We start from the raw sequence: 17,977 nt of genomic DNA, 5'->3' as shown, positions 1-17,977 counted from the left end.
GACAGTCTATCACTTGTCTGAGAGCATATGTTATCAAATTTGTGACACTAACTATAACCTCTTATTCCCTGAGTAACTGCTGTTTCCCTGTTCCCTCCTGCTGCCCAGAGCTATTTGGTTGGCTACAGGAAATAGTTTGAAAGACAAGGTTACATTATCTTAAGCTTTTTGGTTTTTTTTTTCCTTAAAATAAAATGAAGCCTATAGTGAAGTACTGACCAATTCTTAACTGTAATGTTTTCCAAAGAGTTGCAATGGACTGTGTTGTTATTACATTAATGACTTTTGAGAAGCTGTTTTAAAGGACAGTGGAGGATTGATGACTTTTTTTTTTTCCTGCTCTCCAGACCAAAAAGAAACCTTAATAAGGATGCAGGAGTGGCTGGTTTGGTCCTTTTCAGCTTATCAAAGCTGAATGGGTATAAGTAAAGCAGAATCCATTTATCTTGTTTGTGGTAATGATGTTCTCCTGTTCCACATGAAGCTACCACTCTGGTTAGAACATCAGTCATTTGTTTTACCTCAAATTACTACCATACAACTTTCTTCAGATTAAGTGTTTATTAAAATTAAAAATCACCATACAATAGAAACTATTTACATATTTATCTGATAGTCTGCTTAAACTGCACAGTTTGACTGAAGGAAGCCAATGGAAAAGAAAAGCAATGAATATTTATGCTGCTGAACTTCAACTGCAGGCACACTGAAGCTTTATCAAAAGGGTTTTTAGCTTCTGCAAAGTACCATTTGCCTAAAAAATTGGGCTGAGGGGGTGGCAAAGGTGGAACTGGGTTTCAGATGTAAGAACCACTATCACTTTACGGGGGAATCTATGCTGTTGTTACATTGCAATTGCACTAGCTCAGCTGGTTTGGTAAGTAATTTGATAGAACAATTCAATATGTAGAGTTTAGCAAACTGCATTCACTTTTATGAATTAGATTTATATACTGAGCAACAAACCTATAGTGTCATTGCAATGTAACTTGGTATCCTATTGCATATTTCCACAAATTGTTTTTGATAGCTAGAGCTAGTTTTAGCTGTAAAACAGATTGGAGGTTAGTTGATTAAAGCAGCAAAAATATAAGGAATTTTCTTGAATAATCACAGAGGATTAAAAATTAAGATTAAAATACTTTCACTGGTAAGAGTCTTAGTGACTGCAATGAATATATTAACTTCCTTCAAAATCCTGTGCTTTCCAGTGGACTTCAGGTGATGACTTTGGCCTCGTGGGAAACTGAAGGTTGAACACAGAGCTAGGTGTGCTGCCACTTCTGCTGTCATGTGTGTCGATATTGCACTTCTGCATCAATGATGGCTGTGCGATGCTTTGAAAATTATTTTAAATTTAGTATGAGTAATACAGCAGTAAAACAAACAGAATCATCTTCAGTGTAAAGAATTGCATACATAACCCTTCCTTAAAGGAAACCATGACACCGTTTAGAAAGTCTTACAAGAGGTGACAGTACTCCAGATATTAATGTGAAATAACAAGGATATAAAAACAATTTTCACAAAAGATGATTTAAGAACATCACCATGTCTTAAATATGTAAGTTTTCCTTCATGACTTTTTCTTTTTAAGACAGCTGTTCATGCATCTTCTTGCCCCTTTTATAAAGGTCTCCTTGTAATGTATTGTGTGATTTAGATCCTAAGAAGGTGTTGTCAAACTGTGCCCATGCACAATTGCTTTCCTTCCTTCTCCCTCCCCACCCCAAAAAGCCTGCTTGCTTTGGGATGTTTCTGCAGATGCAAAACATAAGGCATTTAAGGAGAACTTCAAGCTTTAGAAGAACTGTTTTAACCAAATAAAAACATTATTTCTCTGCAGAATTATTCTTTCCTTCAGCATTTCAGCTTCCACACTCAGTTAAGACATCCAAATTCATGAAGTAATTGGTTTGAGCAGTCTGTCCAAATAATAGTCTGTGCCAATGATCCATGTCAATAGAAAAAGTGTTCTTTGTTCTATGGCTGTTGTTGATACTGCCCTTCTGTTGCTGTGTAGAAGTCATCAAGCACACTCTGTAGATAATCAAATGTTGGCCTCTCTTCAGCTTTGTCTTTCCAGCATGTTTTCATGATATCATAAAGCTCAGCTGGACAGTTATCCATGCGTGGCATTCGGTACCCACGCTGAAGAGCAACCATCACATCTGAATTGCTCATACCTTCAACAAAAAAAGAAAGTTTTGATGAAATTATCTCAATTCCTAAAGAAACTATTTTTTCTTTTTTATGTACTTCACTCTAAAGATCTTTACCACAGCATACAAGATTATTGCTACTTATTAAAGGTAGCTACTAATATGAGTTCAATAAACAAGTGTACACCAGCACCGAGGGTCTTGCTCTGGAAATCCTGGGGGGAGGATTACCATTTCCCCAGTTGAGCATAGTGACCTCTTTAGTGCCAAGTCTAACAAGACTGTGGGAGAGATCATAATTCTTGTCTCCAGAACCAGCTCAATTCTGTTCCTCTGACCAGTCCTGCCACCATTTGTTCTGCTTCCAGCAGTGTTGAGATTCACAGCAAAAGCCCACCCTGGCATCAGCCTTTGTCTCTAGCTGCAGGGCTTCTAGCCTGCTTGCTGTAGACCCCATCCATGCTGAGACAGAGAGCAGCCTACCTGTTTGACCATGCTGCCAGTCACCCTGCCCAGTGTAGCAATACAGTTTCAGATTTTCTTATACATCAGCTTTTGTGCAAGTGCTGCTGATTGCAAGGTACTGGACACAGACGCTCGTGATATCATTACTTGTAACAGGCAATTTCCCTTCCCTTCTTCCTCATCCTATTCCTGTTGTGCAAAACCGTCTTGCCAGCTGTGCTGAGCTTTGCTTTGTTTCCCTGATATGGTTTTCTTTCAGAGGATAAGAACTGTAACTACCAGAACTGCATCCTGAGCCTCTCATGCCAACTAACGTCACGTGAGAAAGGCCTGTCCTGGACACCATCCTCCTCCTTTCTGGTTTCCCCCCCCCCTCCCACCTCCCCACCCCCCCTTTTTTAAATCCTTGAGAGATTGGTTCACAGAACTATTTCAACACCTACTCTCAGAAGGTCAGCTATGCCAGGGCCAACAAAAAGGCTCACCACTTCCTACCCAGAAACCTGCCTTTCATCTTGTCCCTTCCTCTGCAAATCTTACACAGCCCAGTGGAGTAATTGTGCCAGGATTACCTTCTCCAGGACACAGACTCTAAGCTTTCTGTACTCTAATGAATGCTGTTTCTTCTGATGACTGGGCATGCAGGAAGCACCTGTGCTTCAGCCTAGATATTTGGTACCACCAGTGAAGACTTGCCCTTTTGAGAAGGCTATTCCAGACCCCACAGCCGCTGGCCGCTCCTCAGGCTCAATGCTCCACGTGGCGCAGTTCTGCCTAAGACTACAGTTTCTCATGGTTTTCTCAGGCAACTCGGCATCTGGTCAGATGCACACGTGACATTCACTGCTCCTGCATACACCAGTTCCCCAGCGGTGCGGGGAGAGCAGCTGCACTCTGCTGAGAGGAGGCAGGACGGGTCCTGCTCCGAGCAAGGTCAGCAGTGGAGATGCAGACGTGGTGCTCCCCCAAGGACTTGGTGACTGTGCAGCTCTGTTGCTGCAGACTGTGCGGATCTTGGTACGTGTTATCTTGACTACTAAACCTATGATTTAAGCCACTTGGCAGGTAAGGACACATGTGAATTACAACCAAATGACAACTTTATCTGTTATAATTACTTTGATTATTCAAGATGACTATCGTTCATATAGCTGACTTCAGTTCAAGCCTTTTGGCTTTAACCTATTCTAGAAATACCGTCAGCCATGTAATCTGAGTCTGGATCAGAGTGCTTACTTTGGGAACATCTTTTGTATTTTTAGTTCTCTTTGGAAGAAGGAGTGAAGTTTCCCTGAGCCAATACTGCACATGTGTGTAGAAAAAAAAAGTATTTTGAAGGCAGCAGTGGAATGGCATGTTGTCACAGAATAAGGAATCACTGCTATATAAAGACAAAATAAATATAGGAAGAAAGTCAATAAAGCATTTTATAAACAACAGTGATCTGACTGCTTGAGCTTAAAGAAATGAATTGTATACAGTGTATGCAGTAAAATAGTTATTCACGCTATGCAAAGTCTTAGTTAACTGTGTGCTTGCTACATGAGACTGCTGCTACTGGGCTTTTGTGCAGAACGGGGCTGATGCTGTGAGTTTAAGTACTGTGGAGTACAGGAAGTGCTTAGATCTAGTGTCTGCAGGACTGATGGTTACATTCTGAATGCCAAGGACAAAGCCTGTGTTTCAGCTAACCTGCAGGAAAACTATCTGTTAAATAACCCTCTAAGTTCACAAGACAAAAAGGAAAATACCTTTATCAGTATTCCATAATAAATACATCATGAACATACTTGCACATGTTTGGGGTTTTATTGAAAACAAAAAGGCTTACCTGTCTACCCCACAGTCTAAGCAGCATTCTCAAAATAGCTACTTGTTTAACATTTCCCTTTTTTTTAATTTTTATTTTTTTGTGGCTAGAGAATTACCTGTCTCACCATAGCTACATCCTAATCAATAAAAGAAATATATCCCACATGCATGTTTGTTACACCCTCTTAAATGCTAGCAAAGGACATTAGCTCTAAAGGTTTGGTGCATGTCTGTTAATTTATGCTGTGGTACCTGTGAAGTTTCACAGATAAAGACATATTTCCTTGCGTTAGAGCCCAGGAAATTATGTGAACACAGTGGTATGGAGGAAGAATCCCACTGTACAGAAAGTGGCCTATCTTGTAAAGACCAGCAGACATAATTGGAATGCATGTATGGATGTTGCCAGTGTTTGACATACTATATAATCACCTGGAAATTAGTTTTAACAACGATTTCAACTCATTTGACCAGAGATTCAGATACTTTTTTATATTTCAGAGGTAGTTCCTGAAACTATAGTCCCACTAATTGCTTTGAGTTTCTTAGGAAGAGAAACAGCTGTTGGAATTTAAGAACAAAGATCAGAAAAGCTCCAAATTTCTTGGCTGGAAATGCTTCTTACCAAGTTGCCCACCTAGATTTTCTTTACAGGTATTAACTACTTTCCAGTTTCAACTCAAACTGTTTTCATATGCAGCTTTACGCTGAATACTCCCTCGTTGCTGGAGCTGGTTAATAATTGAAAATAATGTTTTGAAGCATTCCCATTAGAACTGAAAAATCAATTTACCGTTTCTCTCCAGTGGCTGCTGGTTACAACCTATCACCAGGTTACTCTTGCCATGCTGGGGTAATTTGCCCAAACCTGTCACATCTCTTCAGGTAAAGTGAATTGGTCACCCATTTATTTTGCTGCCCTTCTGATTCTTCAGTATCAACTTTCAATGTAACAGGCTATTTCAATTTATACTTCTATTTAAAATAGACATATATCCCTCTTCCAATTTAATGCAAGCAATGCCTGCAAACTATTAAAATCTTCCTATATGCAGCCAAGAGGCTTCCGCCTCTACTTGCTGGTTGACAAATGAATGCACAGTGTATGGCCTATTTATGGTGCTCATAAAAATACTCCCATATTTAAAAAAAATATTGCCCAGAGTTCCCCTTGAAGGGATATTTTCCCACAGTAGTATAGCAGCACTGTGTCTGCTGTACAGATTGATTTTGTTCTTAAAATAAAAATATGATATGTTTTATGGAGGTAAAGAGAGAGCAGACTTAGCTGCAGAATGAAGTATTGGATTGGGTTTTGTATTTTTTGTAGTGCTGTTTTCCAGGTGAGCTCATAGGTTTGCTCAGGGAAGGACAATTTTCAAGGCATCCAGAAATAACCTTGTGAGCCCAGCTCAGCTTCAGGATACATAAGCACATGCTAATGGGGAAAAAAAGTATCCTGACCATGAGAAGGACTGTGCATTACTCGGCTGCACACAACTCCCATCTGATCCTTCCTGGGGACATGAGCAGTGTTTAGAATAACTTTGGGAGGACGTGCTACTCAGTCACATATTTTAGAGCCCTTACCTAAAAAACCAACCCAGAGCATATGTTTAAACACTTAGCTGTGCAAGCAGCCCTATCACCTCTTGAAGTTTAAGGGGGCTACTCTTGAGCTTAAGTAAGTGCTTTCCTGGACCGGAGCCTTACTGAGCAATGAGAATGTCTGGTTTGGCTCTACCTCTTATATGGAAAGTTGATATGTTCTTCCATAACATAGTGTAAAGTTGGCTGCCATCACCCCTTCCCCGCTGCCCAAGTCTCGTGGGAGGTCCGGTCTCCCTGTGCCCGGAGGCATTGAGCCTACTGTCATTTCAGGGACTCGGGTCTGCCCCTTTGCCGTCTCTGGCAGTTCAGGATGCAGAATTCCAGCTGCTCAGTAAGTGGTGGTGAAAATGTTTTCACTGTTTAAACAGCAAGAGCTGCTGCACTGGAAGCACTGGGAAAGCTTTGCTTTGATGAAATATCTGCTCTCCCTTTACTGCCTGTAAACTGCAGGATCCTAAGGGTTCTTCTTAGAAGTTATTCCATCTATGAGATGTGCAGTACAGGTGAACGTGGCTGTACTTTCCCCATTTGCCCACAAGATAAGAGAATTTAGGTCAATTTTCCATAACCTCAGTAAGCTTAAATGAATGCAGTCTGCTGCCTGGAGTTAATCAGCTATGCCTGAGATGTGACAATTTTGCGTGCATAAAAATACCCTTCATCTCTGTGTGCTAGAAACATTAATATGTATTTTGTTTAACAGAAAGAAAAAGGAAACATGAAGCACATAACCACAGCTACCTAATGCAGCCATAATTGATGTACTCCTCTATGGTCTCATACCTGAACTGAATGGAACAACGAAGAGTAAATATTCCTAGCAGTATGACAGCACTGCTTTAGGGTCTGCTTTCATATTTGTTTAGATTAGCTAACACTGACAAATTATTACAGCCTATTTGCTTGTGAAAACATGCTTTCTTAGTACTTTCACATGTTAACAATATTAAAAACTCCAGCAGCTTACCCAGCACCATTAGAACTTGTAGCACCGCATCCTCGCTATGGGACTGAGTTGCTGACTGTAAAGCTGGGATCTGTGACAATGCAGCATTTGCTGCAGTTGTAACACCTTTCAAATATATAAAAATGACTATGTGTTCATGGTGCCATTAGTCTGCTAAAATTTACCACAGAGAGGCACGTGATTGACACATACGGTGACTATACATTTTCAAAGCAATAACATTACCTGCAAGACATTTTCCAAATCACTGCTGTCACTACTGTCAGATGCCAGCTCTTTCCCTGCATATTTTCTTTGCTTTTTAACACCAAAAACAGAGTAACGGTATAAACACATGCCCATACCTGGATAAGGAATCTTTCCATATGTAACGATTTCATACAGGAGAATCCCAAATGACCACACATCAGATTTAATAGTGAAAGATCCATAGTTAATTGCCTCTGGTGCTGTCCATTTAATAGGGAATTTTGCACCTAAAAAAAAGTAGTCTCAAATCAGTCAAAGGCAAATTTAAACACTCCATATCAAGTCACTAAAAGGTCTTAAACAACCTGCCTATGATACCCCTAAATTAGCAAAGTTACCAGCAACTCCTTCTGTCCAAGAGTTATCAGCAGAGATGTGCTGCAAAGTTGCATGTTGCCACACTGCGTGTTCTGTGTCAGAGGTGCAAATAAGATGGCGAAAGTTAGATTGCACCTTTTAACTCTTAGGTATGGTGAATTTTTGCTAAAATTATAGTCACCAATTTTCCTTCTGCCCAGTGGTGAGGCAGCAATCTTACAATTCCCACCACCTGGAACTTTGCAAGACTTTAAGTTTTCCTATTTGAAAGAAAGTCAGTCTAGCTTCAACATACGCTTTAACGCATTTCACATTCAGCCATAGATGCAAAAGCAGTAGCAAGTCACATCTTAAAAAGTCATATCCTAAAATACTGTCTTTCACATCTAATTAACTGATTCCAGAAAATCCCATATAAAAGCAAACTCCTTGCACTTAAATAAAGTTCCAGCAGCCTTTGTTGGGGAATATTACATTAGCTCTTCAGACAACGAAGAGTAATACAAGCAGATTCTCTCTATGCCCTTTTTAGCCTGCTTTATCATCCTGGCACAAAATACCAGGTAAGCTAGGAAACTTTTCTGAATGGCAGAAAACACATCAAAGAAACTCAGCATAAAGAATTTTTAACCTGAAAAGTTCATTTAATCAATATACAATGTCCAGAGCTAGCTAAAAACCACAGATATGCATTCTGTACCTCTGAAAACTGGTTAATCAGACCCTTCCCTGTGATCTACTGAATGAACTACTGTTACCCAGTGACTGCTGAATAGCTCATCTTCCTTTAATCTCAACCATAGTGCATTCTTCTCTTCCTTCCTCATACTTTAGTTCTTCCGCTCCTGTCCTACATTATCACAGTTTCCATCCAGACTGTGTGAAAATATGATGTACCGTCTTTAAAATGAGAGGGGGGAAAGCCAGCCAACAAACCTGCTCCGAAGTTACCCTAATGCAATCTGTGCACAGAGCCATAAATAAAAACTTTTCACTGCAGCAAACTGACTACGCACTTCTTGAAAGGATCCTTGACAACATTAGCAAAACACACATGGCAAACCCCAGACAAATATCTTTAATAGCATGATTTCCCCTCTTGCCAGTCCTGACCCTGCTGCGTTACCTCCCATCCGTGTGCTGAACAGGGACATGACCCAGCCCTCCAGTGTCCCTACACGTAGCAGCAATGCTGCTGAACATGCAGATCAATGCTGCAGGTTCTAAAGCAGCTTCAAAAGATGAGCAGTTCTGCTAAAGGTTTTCTTGTTACCAGCAACTACAACCCCTACAGCTCCTTCCTTTCCCTAAGTGAAAGGAGGTGCCTATGGCATTGAAGGATGTGAAGAGAAAATACCATATTTTCTTGGCATTTAATTCAGTGAGATGGAAGCTGTGCCTGTGCAATTAATTTGTTCACTTCAGAAAAACTTGCGTGCAGTTAAGTAGTCTCAATTGTCTTCATTCTTCAAATTTATTTAAAATAAACTTTTCAAAAAGCCTGGGGAACACAGAAAGGTTATTTGTTTCCTTATTCTATTTTCAAGTTGTTGGTATTAGAACGCTGCCTCTAGGAAGTTATCATGGCATTTTCTGTCCTTGGTGACCATATTATTGTTAGATATAGCCTCACTGCCTCCCAGAGGCAGAAGTTTTAAAGACAAAAATAAAAATACATACCTTCCCTTGCTGTATATTCGTTGTCTTCGATGACTCTCGCTAGTCCAAAATCAGCAATTTTGCACATCAGTAAGTCTGAAACCAGAACATTGGCTGCTCTCAAATCTCGGTGGATATAATTTTTTCTTTCTATGTATGCCATCCCTTCTGCAATCTGTAACCAAAGAAACAACTGGTTTGATATTTCAACGCCACACAACACCATCAGCAGGCCTGAGCTCTCTGTTCTTTCAAGGTATCAGCAAAGCTGCCTCCATTTATTCATTACCAGTATCTTCGGAGCATTTTTTAGATGGAAAGAAGGAAATGGTGACTACCATGGAAAACCTATGTGTAATCCAGTCCTGCAAAACTATACTTACAGTAGCAGCTTCAAAAGAATTGTTTGGGTGAATAACAGCTGGCAGGATTAGAGATATGTTTTAGAGACACTTCCTGAAACAAAATCTTAAAATGTTCCTAAGATTTCTACTAAAATATTCTCTTCCCCAAATTATTAACCAGTTTATTTTCCAAATACTAAGAAAATGGAAGAAATCAATAAGTTAAACAAGATACAGATGTTCTTTTAAGGACTGATGAAGCAACAGTGCAGAGAGAGTTAAGAAAACAACAACAACTTTCTATTTACCTGGACAATCAGGAAACAATTACTAAGGTAGGGCAAACAACTTTATCTTTATTTTCTTCTACAACAACATGTACCTGTTCATACATGAGGAGTGTTTGGCAACAGCCAGTTCTCAGATACTATCATACGTAAATTTAATTTGTATTTCAGCAGCCCAAATTAATTTCCAAACCAAATTAAAGATGACTAACGTCCTCAAAATATGCACTGGGGATGATTTTTTCAGTATTTGCCCAGACTACCTTCCCCCCCGTCCCCGAAGAAAAACATTTTACTTTTCAGACAGAAAAAAAGAAACTGAAATAATAGTTTCTAAACTCAGAGCAATAAAACTGCTATGTAGATCATATTCTGTCCAGAAGTTTAAGAGGAGCTAGGAAAACAGAAAAATAAACCCAGCGCTGGTGAGCTGTCAGTTTTTCTCTTCCTTGTGAGACTGTGGTGATGGGTCATTCCCGGGCAAGGCCTGCGGTCCAACCTGTGCCGCAGGTACCTCTCCAGGATGTCTGTGGGCGGGTGATGGACAGCTCGCTCTTGGCCATATGGTCTGGAGAATGCACAAGCTCTCAGATTTGCTAATGAAGCAGCAGTAAAGCAGGAAGGGTCCTTCTCCAGTGCCAGTCCCCAGCACACTCTTACACGGGCTCCTTCCTCCCCACCTCAGGAGAAGACAAGTGCATGGATCCCTTCTCAGCGCCAGAGATGCTCGTTTCAGCCGTGCAGTAAAGCAGGCAGGAGCACCTGACCAAACTTTAAGAAAACATTAACATGGCTTCTGCTTATCCATTTTTAAAAAGTCCCCAAGGGGAACTGCAAAGGCACACACTGCCACCACTTACAACACAAAACCACATGGTCTTCGTTCCTCTTTTTCAGTTTAGGCAATGGAAAAATAGAGCCTCTTGCCCTCCCACCTCCCTCCACTGCAAACCTCCTCTTACAAACCAATATATTCTTCAGAGCAGGGCGTTACGCTGCCCTTGTACAACGCAGGGGGGTTCTCACACTAAACCAGAAGGAAACTCCGATGATGAAGAGAATGAACACCTGCATTTCACATTTTCTAGAAATAAGTAAGACGTTTTATAATGAAGGAAGCAGCTACTAGTGAATAATTGCCTTATTCTCTCTTATAAGAGAGTCTTACTAGAGACTTACAGACAAAATAGAAGAGTCGTATTTGATTCAGAGCCCACTCTGCCTCTCTCTCCTCCCATGCCATTACTTGGGTTTGGGGAGGAGTGAGAGATAAAAGGGAAGGTTTTGCTGTAAGATCAATGCTGAGACTGGACTGCCCAGCTAGGCAGATACAACCAAAATGCAGACAGGCCCACTAATGTCACCAAAAATACATCAACCATCACAAAGGAATCAACTTTCCTCCTACTTCCCTGCACAGTTTTAACATTCGGGCGAACTGCTGGAGGGGAATGAAGAACCACTTCACAAAAAAGACTTTTGTGATGACAATATTTAGTTTCCAAGGCCAACCAAGCAAAGCCATTGGAAAGACCATTTTATTCGCTCTTATTTGTGCGAGACTCACTGAAGTCATCATCTGATTAGTCACAGATGAAGAATGTGACATCAAACAATTCATTATGCTTTCAGCAAATACAAACTACATTTCCATGAAATTCCAGGACAATGGTTTTGACTGCAGCGAATCAGAGAAAGTCAAAGAAGCCACGTACGTGCAAGCATTTGGGCATGCAAAAAATTCCTGAGTAGGAAAAGAATAATGGGCAAGGAATTTTGAATGGGAGAAGGAGGGGAAATACAGCAACTGGACAACTGAATTCACACATCTGGTCACGTTAAACATTTGCTTGTGGGAAAAGAAAAAAGAAAAGAGGATTTTTTGATCAAGGGAATGGGTGCCAGAGCCCATGTGATAACTCTTTATCATAAATTGCTGGGTTTTCATTGCCAAATGATATGTTAAAGGTAGAGAAATTCATGGGAACAAAAGAGAATTAAAGCCTTTTCCCCCCCTCTTTCAATGATCATTGGTACCTGTCAAGACTGTTCAGCTACATGTAACTACTACTCAGGAGTAGGATGGGAAAGCTAATTTGGACTTCTGGAATATGTTTTGTGGCCTTTAAGAGAGGATTCTGCCCATACTGCACAAGCATTACTACCAAGAAGGGTGCAGTTTCCCCTTTACCTTTAATGAACTACTGACACGCTTCTAGAAATACCCAAGTTAAATCCTTTTAAAAACAACCAACCAACAAATCTCTAAATACTAGGAACCCAGGGTAAGAATAGAAGAAAAGTCTTCTGGAAGAAATAAATCACTCCACAAGACAGCCTCTGCCCTGTAAATCTTCAGCTAAAAGTCATGCAAGAAAGGAATGACTTCGGAGCTGCAGTTCTGCAGACAGCTCTGTCACCCATTTGGGGCATCATTTCAGCTGGCAGTGCTCTTTCCTCTGTTTCTGCTCTTTCTAACTGTAAAACAGGGTAATTACTTGAGTTTCCGGAACACCTGTGGGTCATTTCACAAATAGGTATAAAACTCTTTCAAAATCCTGAAAGAAAATAGTAACAAAAGCATGGAGCAAACAGCGTTGCTTTGAAAACACGCGTTCCCTAGTTTCTGACCCATTTTTTGTAGCTTCTGAAGGTGTTTGGAGAAAGCAGCAAAAGCAGCAGAGGACTTTGAAGCAGGGAGGGGAGAACCTAATAAACCAGAGTTTCAGGAGAGGATACAGCACTTGGTCACAACTCACAGATTTCCTCGGTGAAACCTCACTGCTGACATTAAACAGCACATCAAAGGATGGACAGTTCTCTGCTTTTCCTTTTTTCAGAAGGTGAAATTCAGCTTCTGTTTTGTTTTGGTTTTTTTTGCTACAAAACCAGAGAACTTCTAGATTCCTTCATAGCTCCGTTTTTCAACTCAAAGGCATGTTTGATTTCAACTTCCATTCCAAGGTCTGATCCTCTTTTGCAGGAGTTATTTCAAACAAGCCATGTTTTACACATAGTTTGCAATGCTGTTTCTTCATGCAGAGAGTGGGTTATGGCAACAGTGTAATGGATTCTGCTTGCACATTTCTAGGCTGTATGTAATAATGTGGAACTGGAATACTAAAGAGTCCAGGTGGGTTTGCTTAAGGTCAACCTGATAGGATGTTTTTACATCATACCGATAATGTGCTATATCATGTTGAGAAAGAAAACCAAATGGCAGGGATCATGAAACAGAGTGGAATGAAAATGAAAGGGAATGAAAGAATGGCAAAATATGAATGTTGGTTTTTTTAATCAGGAAAGCAAGTTAAACAACCTGGAGGGCTGACAGGTGCAACCTCATGGGAAAAAAACATCTCAGGAACAACCACACCATCAAGAAAACAATTATAAGTGCAAGGGCAAATCATATTTGTTGTAGAGACAGTGCCTGATGAGAAAAATTTGGCCAAATCATACATGGTCAGAAATTACAACATATAAAAAAATACCCCAATATGACAGAATTCAGAGACCCCACCCACAAAAGTGCTACAAATAGTAAGTATAAGTAGGGGCGCATTAGTAACAGGATAAGACCAAGGAAAATATTCACATCAAACAGATGGAGAAGACTACATACAAATGCTACAGAGAAGTTTTTAAATACCTGCCTTTGCTTCAGTCTCTACTGAAAGGCCAAGGATGCACACGTGGTTAACATGAATTACAAAGGAGTAAGAACACAGGATGGAAAAGGGAAAGAACTGGGTTAGGACAGTTTAAGTGGATAGGAGTGGTTTATGAGACATGTGAAAACTGTCAGGAAATCCAAACTCACACATCCCCACTTACCTGCAAAGCAGGCAAACAAAACAGGGAAAAAAACATAAGTGATGAGTCAGTATTTAAAGTTGGCCTAGTTTTTTTTGGTTACAAATGAAGTCAACTCAGAGAAAAAACCAGAAGGGCATGACCTACAATTTCCAAAATACTGAAAAACAACTAGTCTAAGAACCTCTCCAATCCTCTCCTGCCCTATTTTAAACCAAAATCATGTAGAAACAATTACTTAGAGATGGTTTAGGTATACTTTTAAAAGATTTCCCTTTATGTTGGCAGATGGGGCTTTTTACTCTTTTCAGGACCCGATCCGTACTATAAAACTACACGTGAAACCGCAGACAGTAGAAGGCAGGGATTCGTGAATAAAGGCAGCTTCAAAATTCCCCTCTGTATGGCTGCTGCCTGTGAGGCAAGCGAAGCTGAACCACTGCGCCGGCTCCCTGGGGCCACACTGGGGCTGGGGTGCTGCCCCTGAGTCCAGCTGTGCATGGGCATCCCTCGTCCTTTGCTCCACAGGTGGGGGACAGTGGCCTCACAGCTGCTCACAGCTGCCCACCCGGGGTGCTCAGGCCCATGGCTCAGCGGGATGCTCCTGCCAAAGCAGGTAAAGCAGCCTGAAAACCAGACTGGAGATGAGGGCAAAGCACTTAACGGTGGGAGGGAGCATCCTGCTGCTGAATTTTAAGCACAGGAAATAATGGAGCACCTCCTGAGGTTCACACTGCCTTAAATTTGGCAATTCTTAGTTCCTAGGGAACAGCCTCACTAAAAACAGTCTGCAGTCTTGAAAAGTTTGAAGCAGACACATCTAATTGATCTGGACAGGGCTGTCTTTGGTCTGGGATTAACCAAAACCAGGTTCCTTTCAATAATGTCCAAATGCATAATAAAATAAAATACACTCCTTGATCACAGAGCTTTCAAAAAGGGAGTTCATCTTCACATGACTATTTGTCTATGAAGAGGGCGTAGACCCTTTATATCAGGCAACTGAAAACTGTTGAGAAAAAGTGACATTTTAATCTTCAAGTGATATATTAGTGTAACATCAATTTTCAGTTTGCAGCAGTGCTTATCCTAAAGGTGAAGTCAGGAAAGGCTGCAAAAACCTATTCCTCTTGCTCCAGTCAAACAGCTATGTAATCAAAGCAGACCCACAGGGGAAAAAAAAGGATTATTAAAGTAACGTATGTAATTATGCACTGGAATGTTAGAAGGTATCATTAAAAATGAAAGAAACCTGGAAAGGAATATGGCGAGACTGCAGTGGAAACCTCCCAATGCCAAATAAGAGTTAAAATTAATTCTGACTTAGGACTTTCCCCTCTCCTCTTAAAACAGATGGGAGAGAGGGATTAAAACACTGCATCAAAAATCTCTAGCAATTTTATTCTACGTTTATTGTTATTTTAATGGCATTGTAGCCTTAGAAGGCAGAAAGAAGATGATAAGAGTTGCCAATAAAGTTGTAGATCATAGAAGAATTAATGAAAGTATCAGTGCTGCATGGGAAAGAAGGAAGACTGGTTTTGTGACAAAGCTTTGACCAGTTTGAAAGGTATGATGTGAGTATGTTCAGTAACAACTGATATAATTTTCCTAACCACAGCCGCCATGCCTGTGTGTGCTACATGGTAGATAACGGATTTGCATAAGAAGCAGGAAGAGTTTAGACATGCAAAAAGTTCACCAAGTTTGCGTTGTACATTTTCAGCAGATCTCATCAAACAGAAGCAAGTACAGTTTCAAGAACACTGAAAGAAAGAATCGGGAGCTCTTTGGGTAAATTACCTCTGGGACAAGACAAAAACCAACTAGTAAAGCCCAGTTTGCTGCTCACTTTAGTGCTGAAGGAGCCAGGCCGTTGCTTGTGGGTGACCAAGGGAAAGGCAGGCAGTCTGCGCGTGGACAGTTTTGGCATTAGCAAGATTTGGCAGTGTAGCTCATGGATAAAACGATGAAATTCGTTTACACTCCAACTCGTAACTGGGAACCAACAGCTAAGAGAACCTTTGGGTTCCCTGGGCAGACAAGCAGAAGCCCCAGGAAGGGGAACCGCTTGTCAATTGTTTCAGCTAACGCCTGCCAGACACACAGCAGCTGCGAGACCGGCCGATGAGGTTGCTGTGCTGCTGACACACGCACCGGCAGTTGCCACGCAGGCAGGGAAGTGGGATCAGATTTTGCCTTCTCTGTGTTCCTAGCTGTTTCTGGCACGTCCGACATACTGACAATTCTGCAGACTTCTACAGGACATGCCACAGCTCTGCTCTCTACTAAAGCAGGTAGCATGTGCTTGAAGAGACATTTGCAAAACTCAGCTCCCTTTAAAACACACTCCTTTCAGAGACTTCTAGCATTCATCTCCTGTGGCCAAAATCAACTTTGCCAGGGCATAGCTGACACTAGATTTCTCCAGCCCCTACTCATATGCATTAATTAAAATACAAAAGAGAAACTTCAGCTCTTTCAGAGGGCAGATTGCTTTAGAAACCAAGCTGGACCACCTTCCTAGCAAGCATTTTCTTGCCATGTGTTCCACAAGCCTAATTTTGTAAACTGTGATTGTTAGTACAGCAAAAAAACCCTATAAAAATCTTGAATCCACAGCTGTCCACTAAAGTAGTCACTAGATGTAAGTGTAGAATCACAGAATCATAGAATGGTTTGGGTTGAGAGGGACCTTTCAAGGTCATCTAGTCCAACTCCCCTACAATGAGCAGGAAAGTCTTCAACTAGATTAGGTATCTCAGAGGCCCATCCAACCTGACCTTGAATGTTCCCAGGGATGGGGCATCTACCACCTCTCTGGGGAACCTGTTCCAATGCTTCATCACCCTCATCGTAAAACATTTCTTCCTTATATCTAGCCTGAATCTACCCTCTTTTAGTTTAAAACTATTACCCCTTGTCCTATCACTACAGGCCCTACGAAAAAGCCTGTCCCCAGTACTCAGCTATTGCTGTCAAAAATGGCAATCAGTGAGTGTGGATGTTAAGCTAACAAAGCAGCAAAATCAGTATAGCAGAGTAGGAGTATATTTCATTACTTGCTTGAAAAATGCTATCTTTTTAAAAGGTGTTTATTTCACCTGGGGGAGCAGTCCTTACTTTTCTTTTTGCAAAATCAGAATGTTTCACCCCTTGTAAATGCAGATTTCTTTCAAGACTACTCAAGCCAAAGGTGTTATGAAGTCAGGGAGTGGAGCACTGACAGCAGTCTGGCAATGGAAACACCAGCGTGCAGTGCTCTTCAACACCACTTGGAAAATTGGCTTCAGCTGGGGGTTTATGTTCAACTACCTGCACTACATTCTTCAGCTATCTGATAATTACAGAGACTATATCCCCCCCTCCCTTTCTCCCATTCCCAGTCCCTTCTTATCTGACAAGGCCATTGTAAGGTGGCAAAGGCCATTCCTCTGGATAAAAAGACAACATACTAAGTGGGACCACTTCTTGCCCATTTTCCTCCTGCTGCAATGCAAGTCCATCGGTAACATACCCTTCGGCAGTGGGTCGGGTTCTTTCAGCAATTTTTGTTGCAACAGATATCTTGTGTGCAGACATGTGGATGTGAGCGAGGCAGCTGTGTAGCATGGTTGGGAGCAGGTCAGCCTTGTGCAACATCACAGATGTATGAGAGGAAAAGTAAGCCAATCCTCATTTCTTGCCTTTTCAGTCTTTCTGAGAAGCTGGGATAGCCTGGTAAACTGCCTTGCCAGAGTGGTGTGATTAGACAGCCATGAAGAGCTCAAGTGTGTGTCCACCAAGGCAAAAAAAATATGCTTGATCTTATTTAAGTAGTTCACCATGAACTTCCTTCCATGCTTTTTTTTTTCCTTTAACCATTTTTTTTTTCTTTCTTAACATAGCTCTCCAAATTTCATTCCCCTTAGGCTGTACAGAGAGGTTAACATCACTGCTGTAAGAATAAATTAGGGTTCCATTTGTACAAACCAGAGTCATACCAAAAAATACTAGACACATTTTATGTTCTCCTTTTGTATACAGCCTACATTTTGGAAAAGTGTGATCCACAGGTCTGCAGTAAAATTACCATTACCTTAGCAGTAGGCTAACAGAGTTTGAAAATATTTTTTGTCTGTCTTTTGCCCTGAAGACCCATCAATTAACATTCAGACTGTCATAGCTAGAGAAGACCAGTGGAACATCTGTGGTGGTCAGAGGGAAATCTCTGGTCTGAGAACCACACGCAGCCTGCAAGTCTATACCACACAGTCTTGTTATTACCCAGTGGCATTAAGGGCTCTT

General features: G+C 41.1%; 1 protein-coding gene across 6 annotated transcripts in view; it reads right to left on the bottom strand.

Annotated features, from left to right (window-relative positions):
* Positions 1-542: 542 nt before the first annotated feature.
* The window catches only part of LYN (LYN proto-oncogene, Src family tyrosine kinase), a 56,557-nt gene continuing 39,122 nt past the window's right edge, over positions 543-17,977 (bottom strand). For all 6 annotated transcript variants that reach the window (XM_069779363.1, XM_069779360.1, XM_069779357.1 and 3 more), the window contains exons 11-13: positions 9,265-9,418; positions 7,362-7,493; positions 543-2,186 (exon numbers count right to left, since the gene is read on the bottom strand). In XM_069779363.1, the coding sequence (XP_069635464.1) occupies positions 1,984-2,186; positions 7,362-7,493; positions 9,265-9,418 (489 nt within the window). In that variant the 3' untranslated portion in view covers positions 543-1,983. The remainder of the gene's footprint in view (positions 2,187-7,361; positions 7,494-9,264; positions 9,419-17,977) is intronic.

Source organism: Haliaeetus albicilla, chromosome 3, assembly GCF_947461875.1.
Source record: "Haliaeetus albicilla chromosome 3, bHalAlb1.1, whole genome shotgun sequence".
Classification (NCBI taxonomy): Eukaryota; Metazoa; Chordata; class Aves; order Accipitriformes; family Accipitridae; genus Haliaeetus; species Haliaeetus albicilla.
The sequence above is the reverse complement of the archived record's forward strand: the minus strand, read 5'-3'. Positions and strand labels throughout refer to the sequence as shown.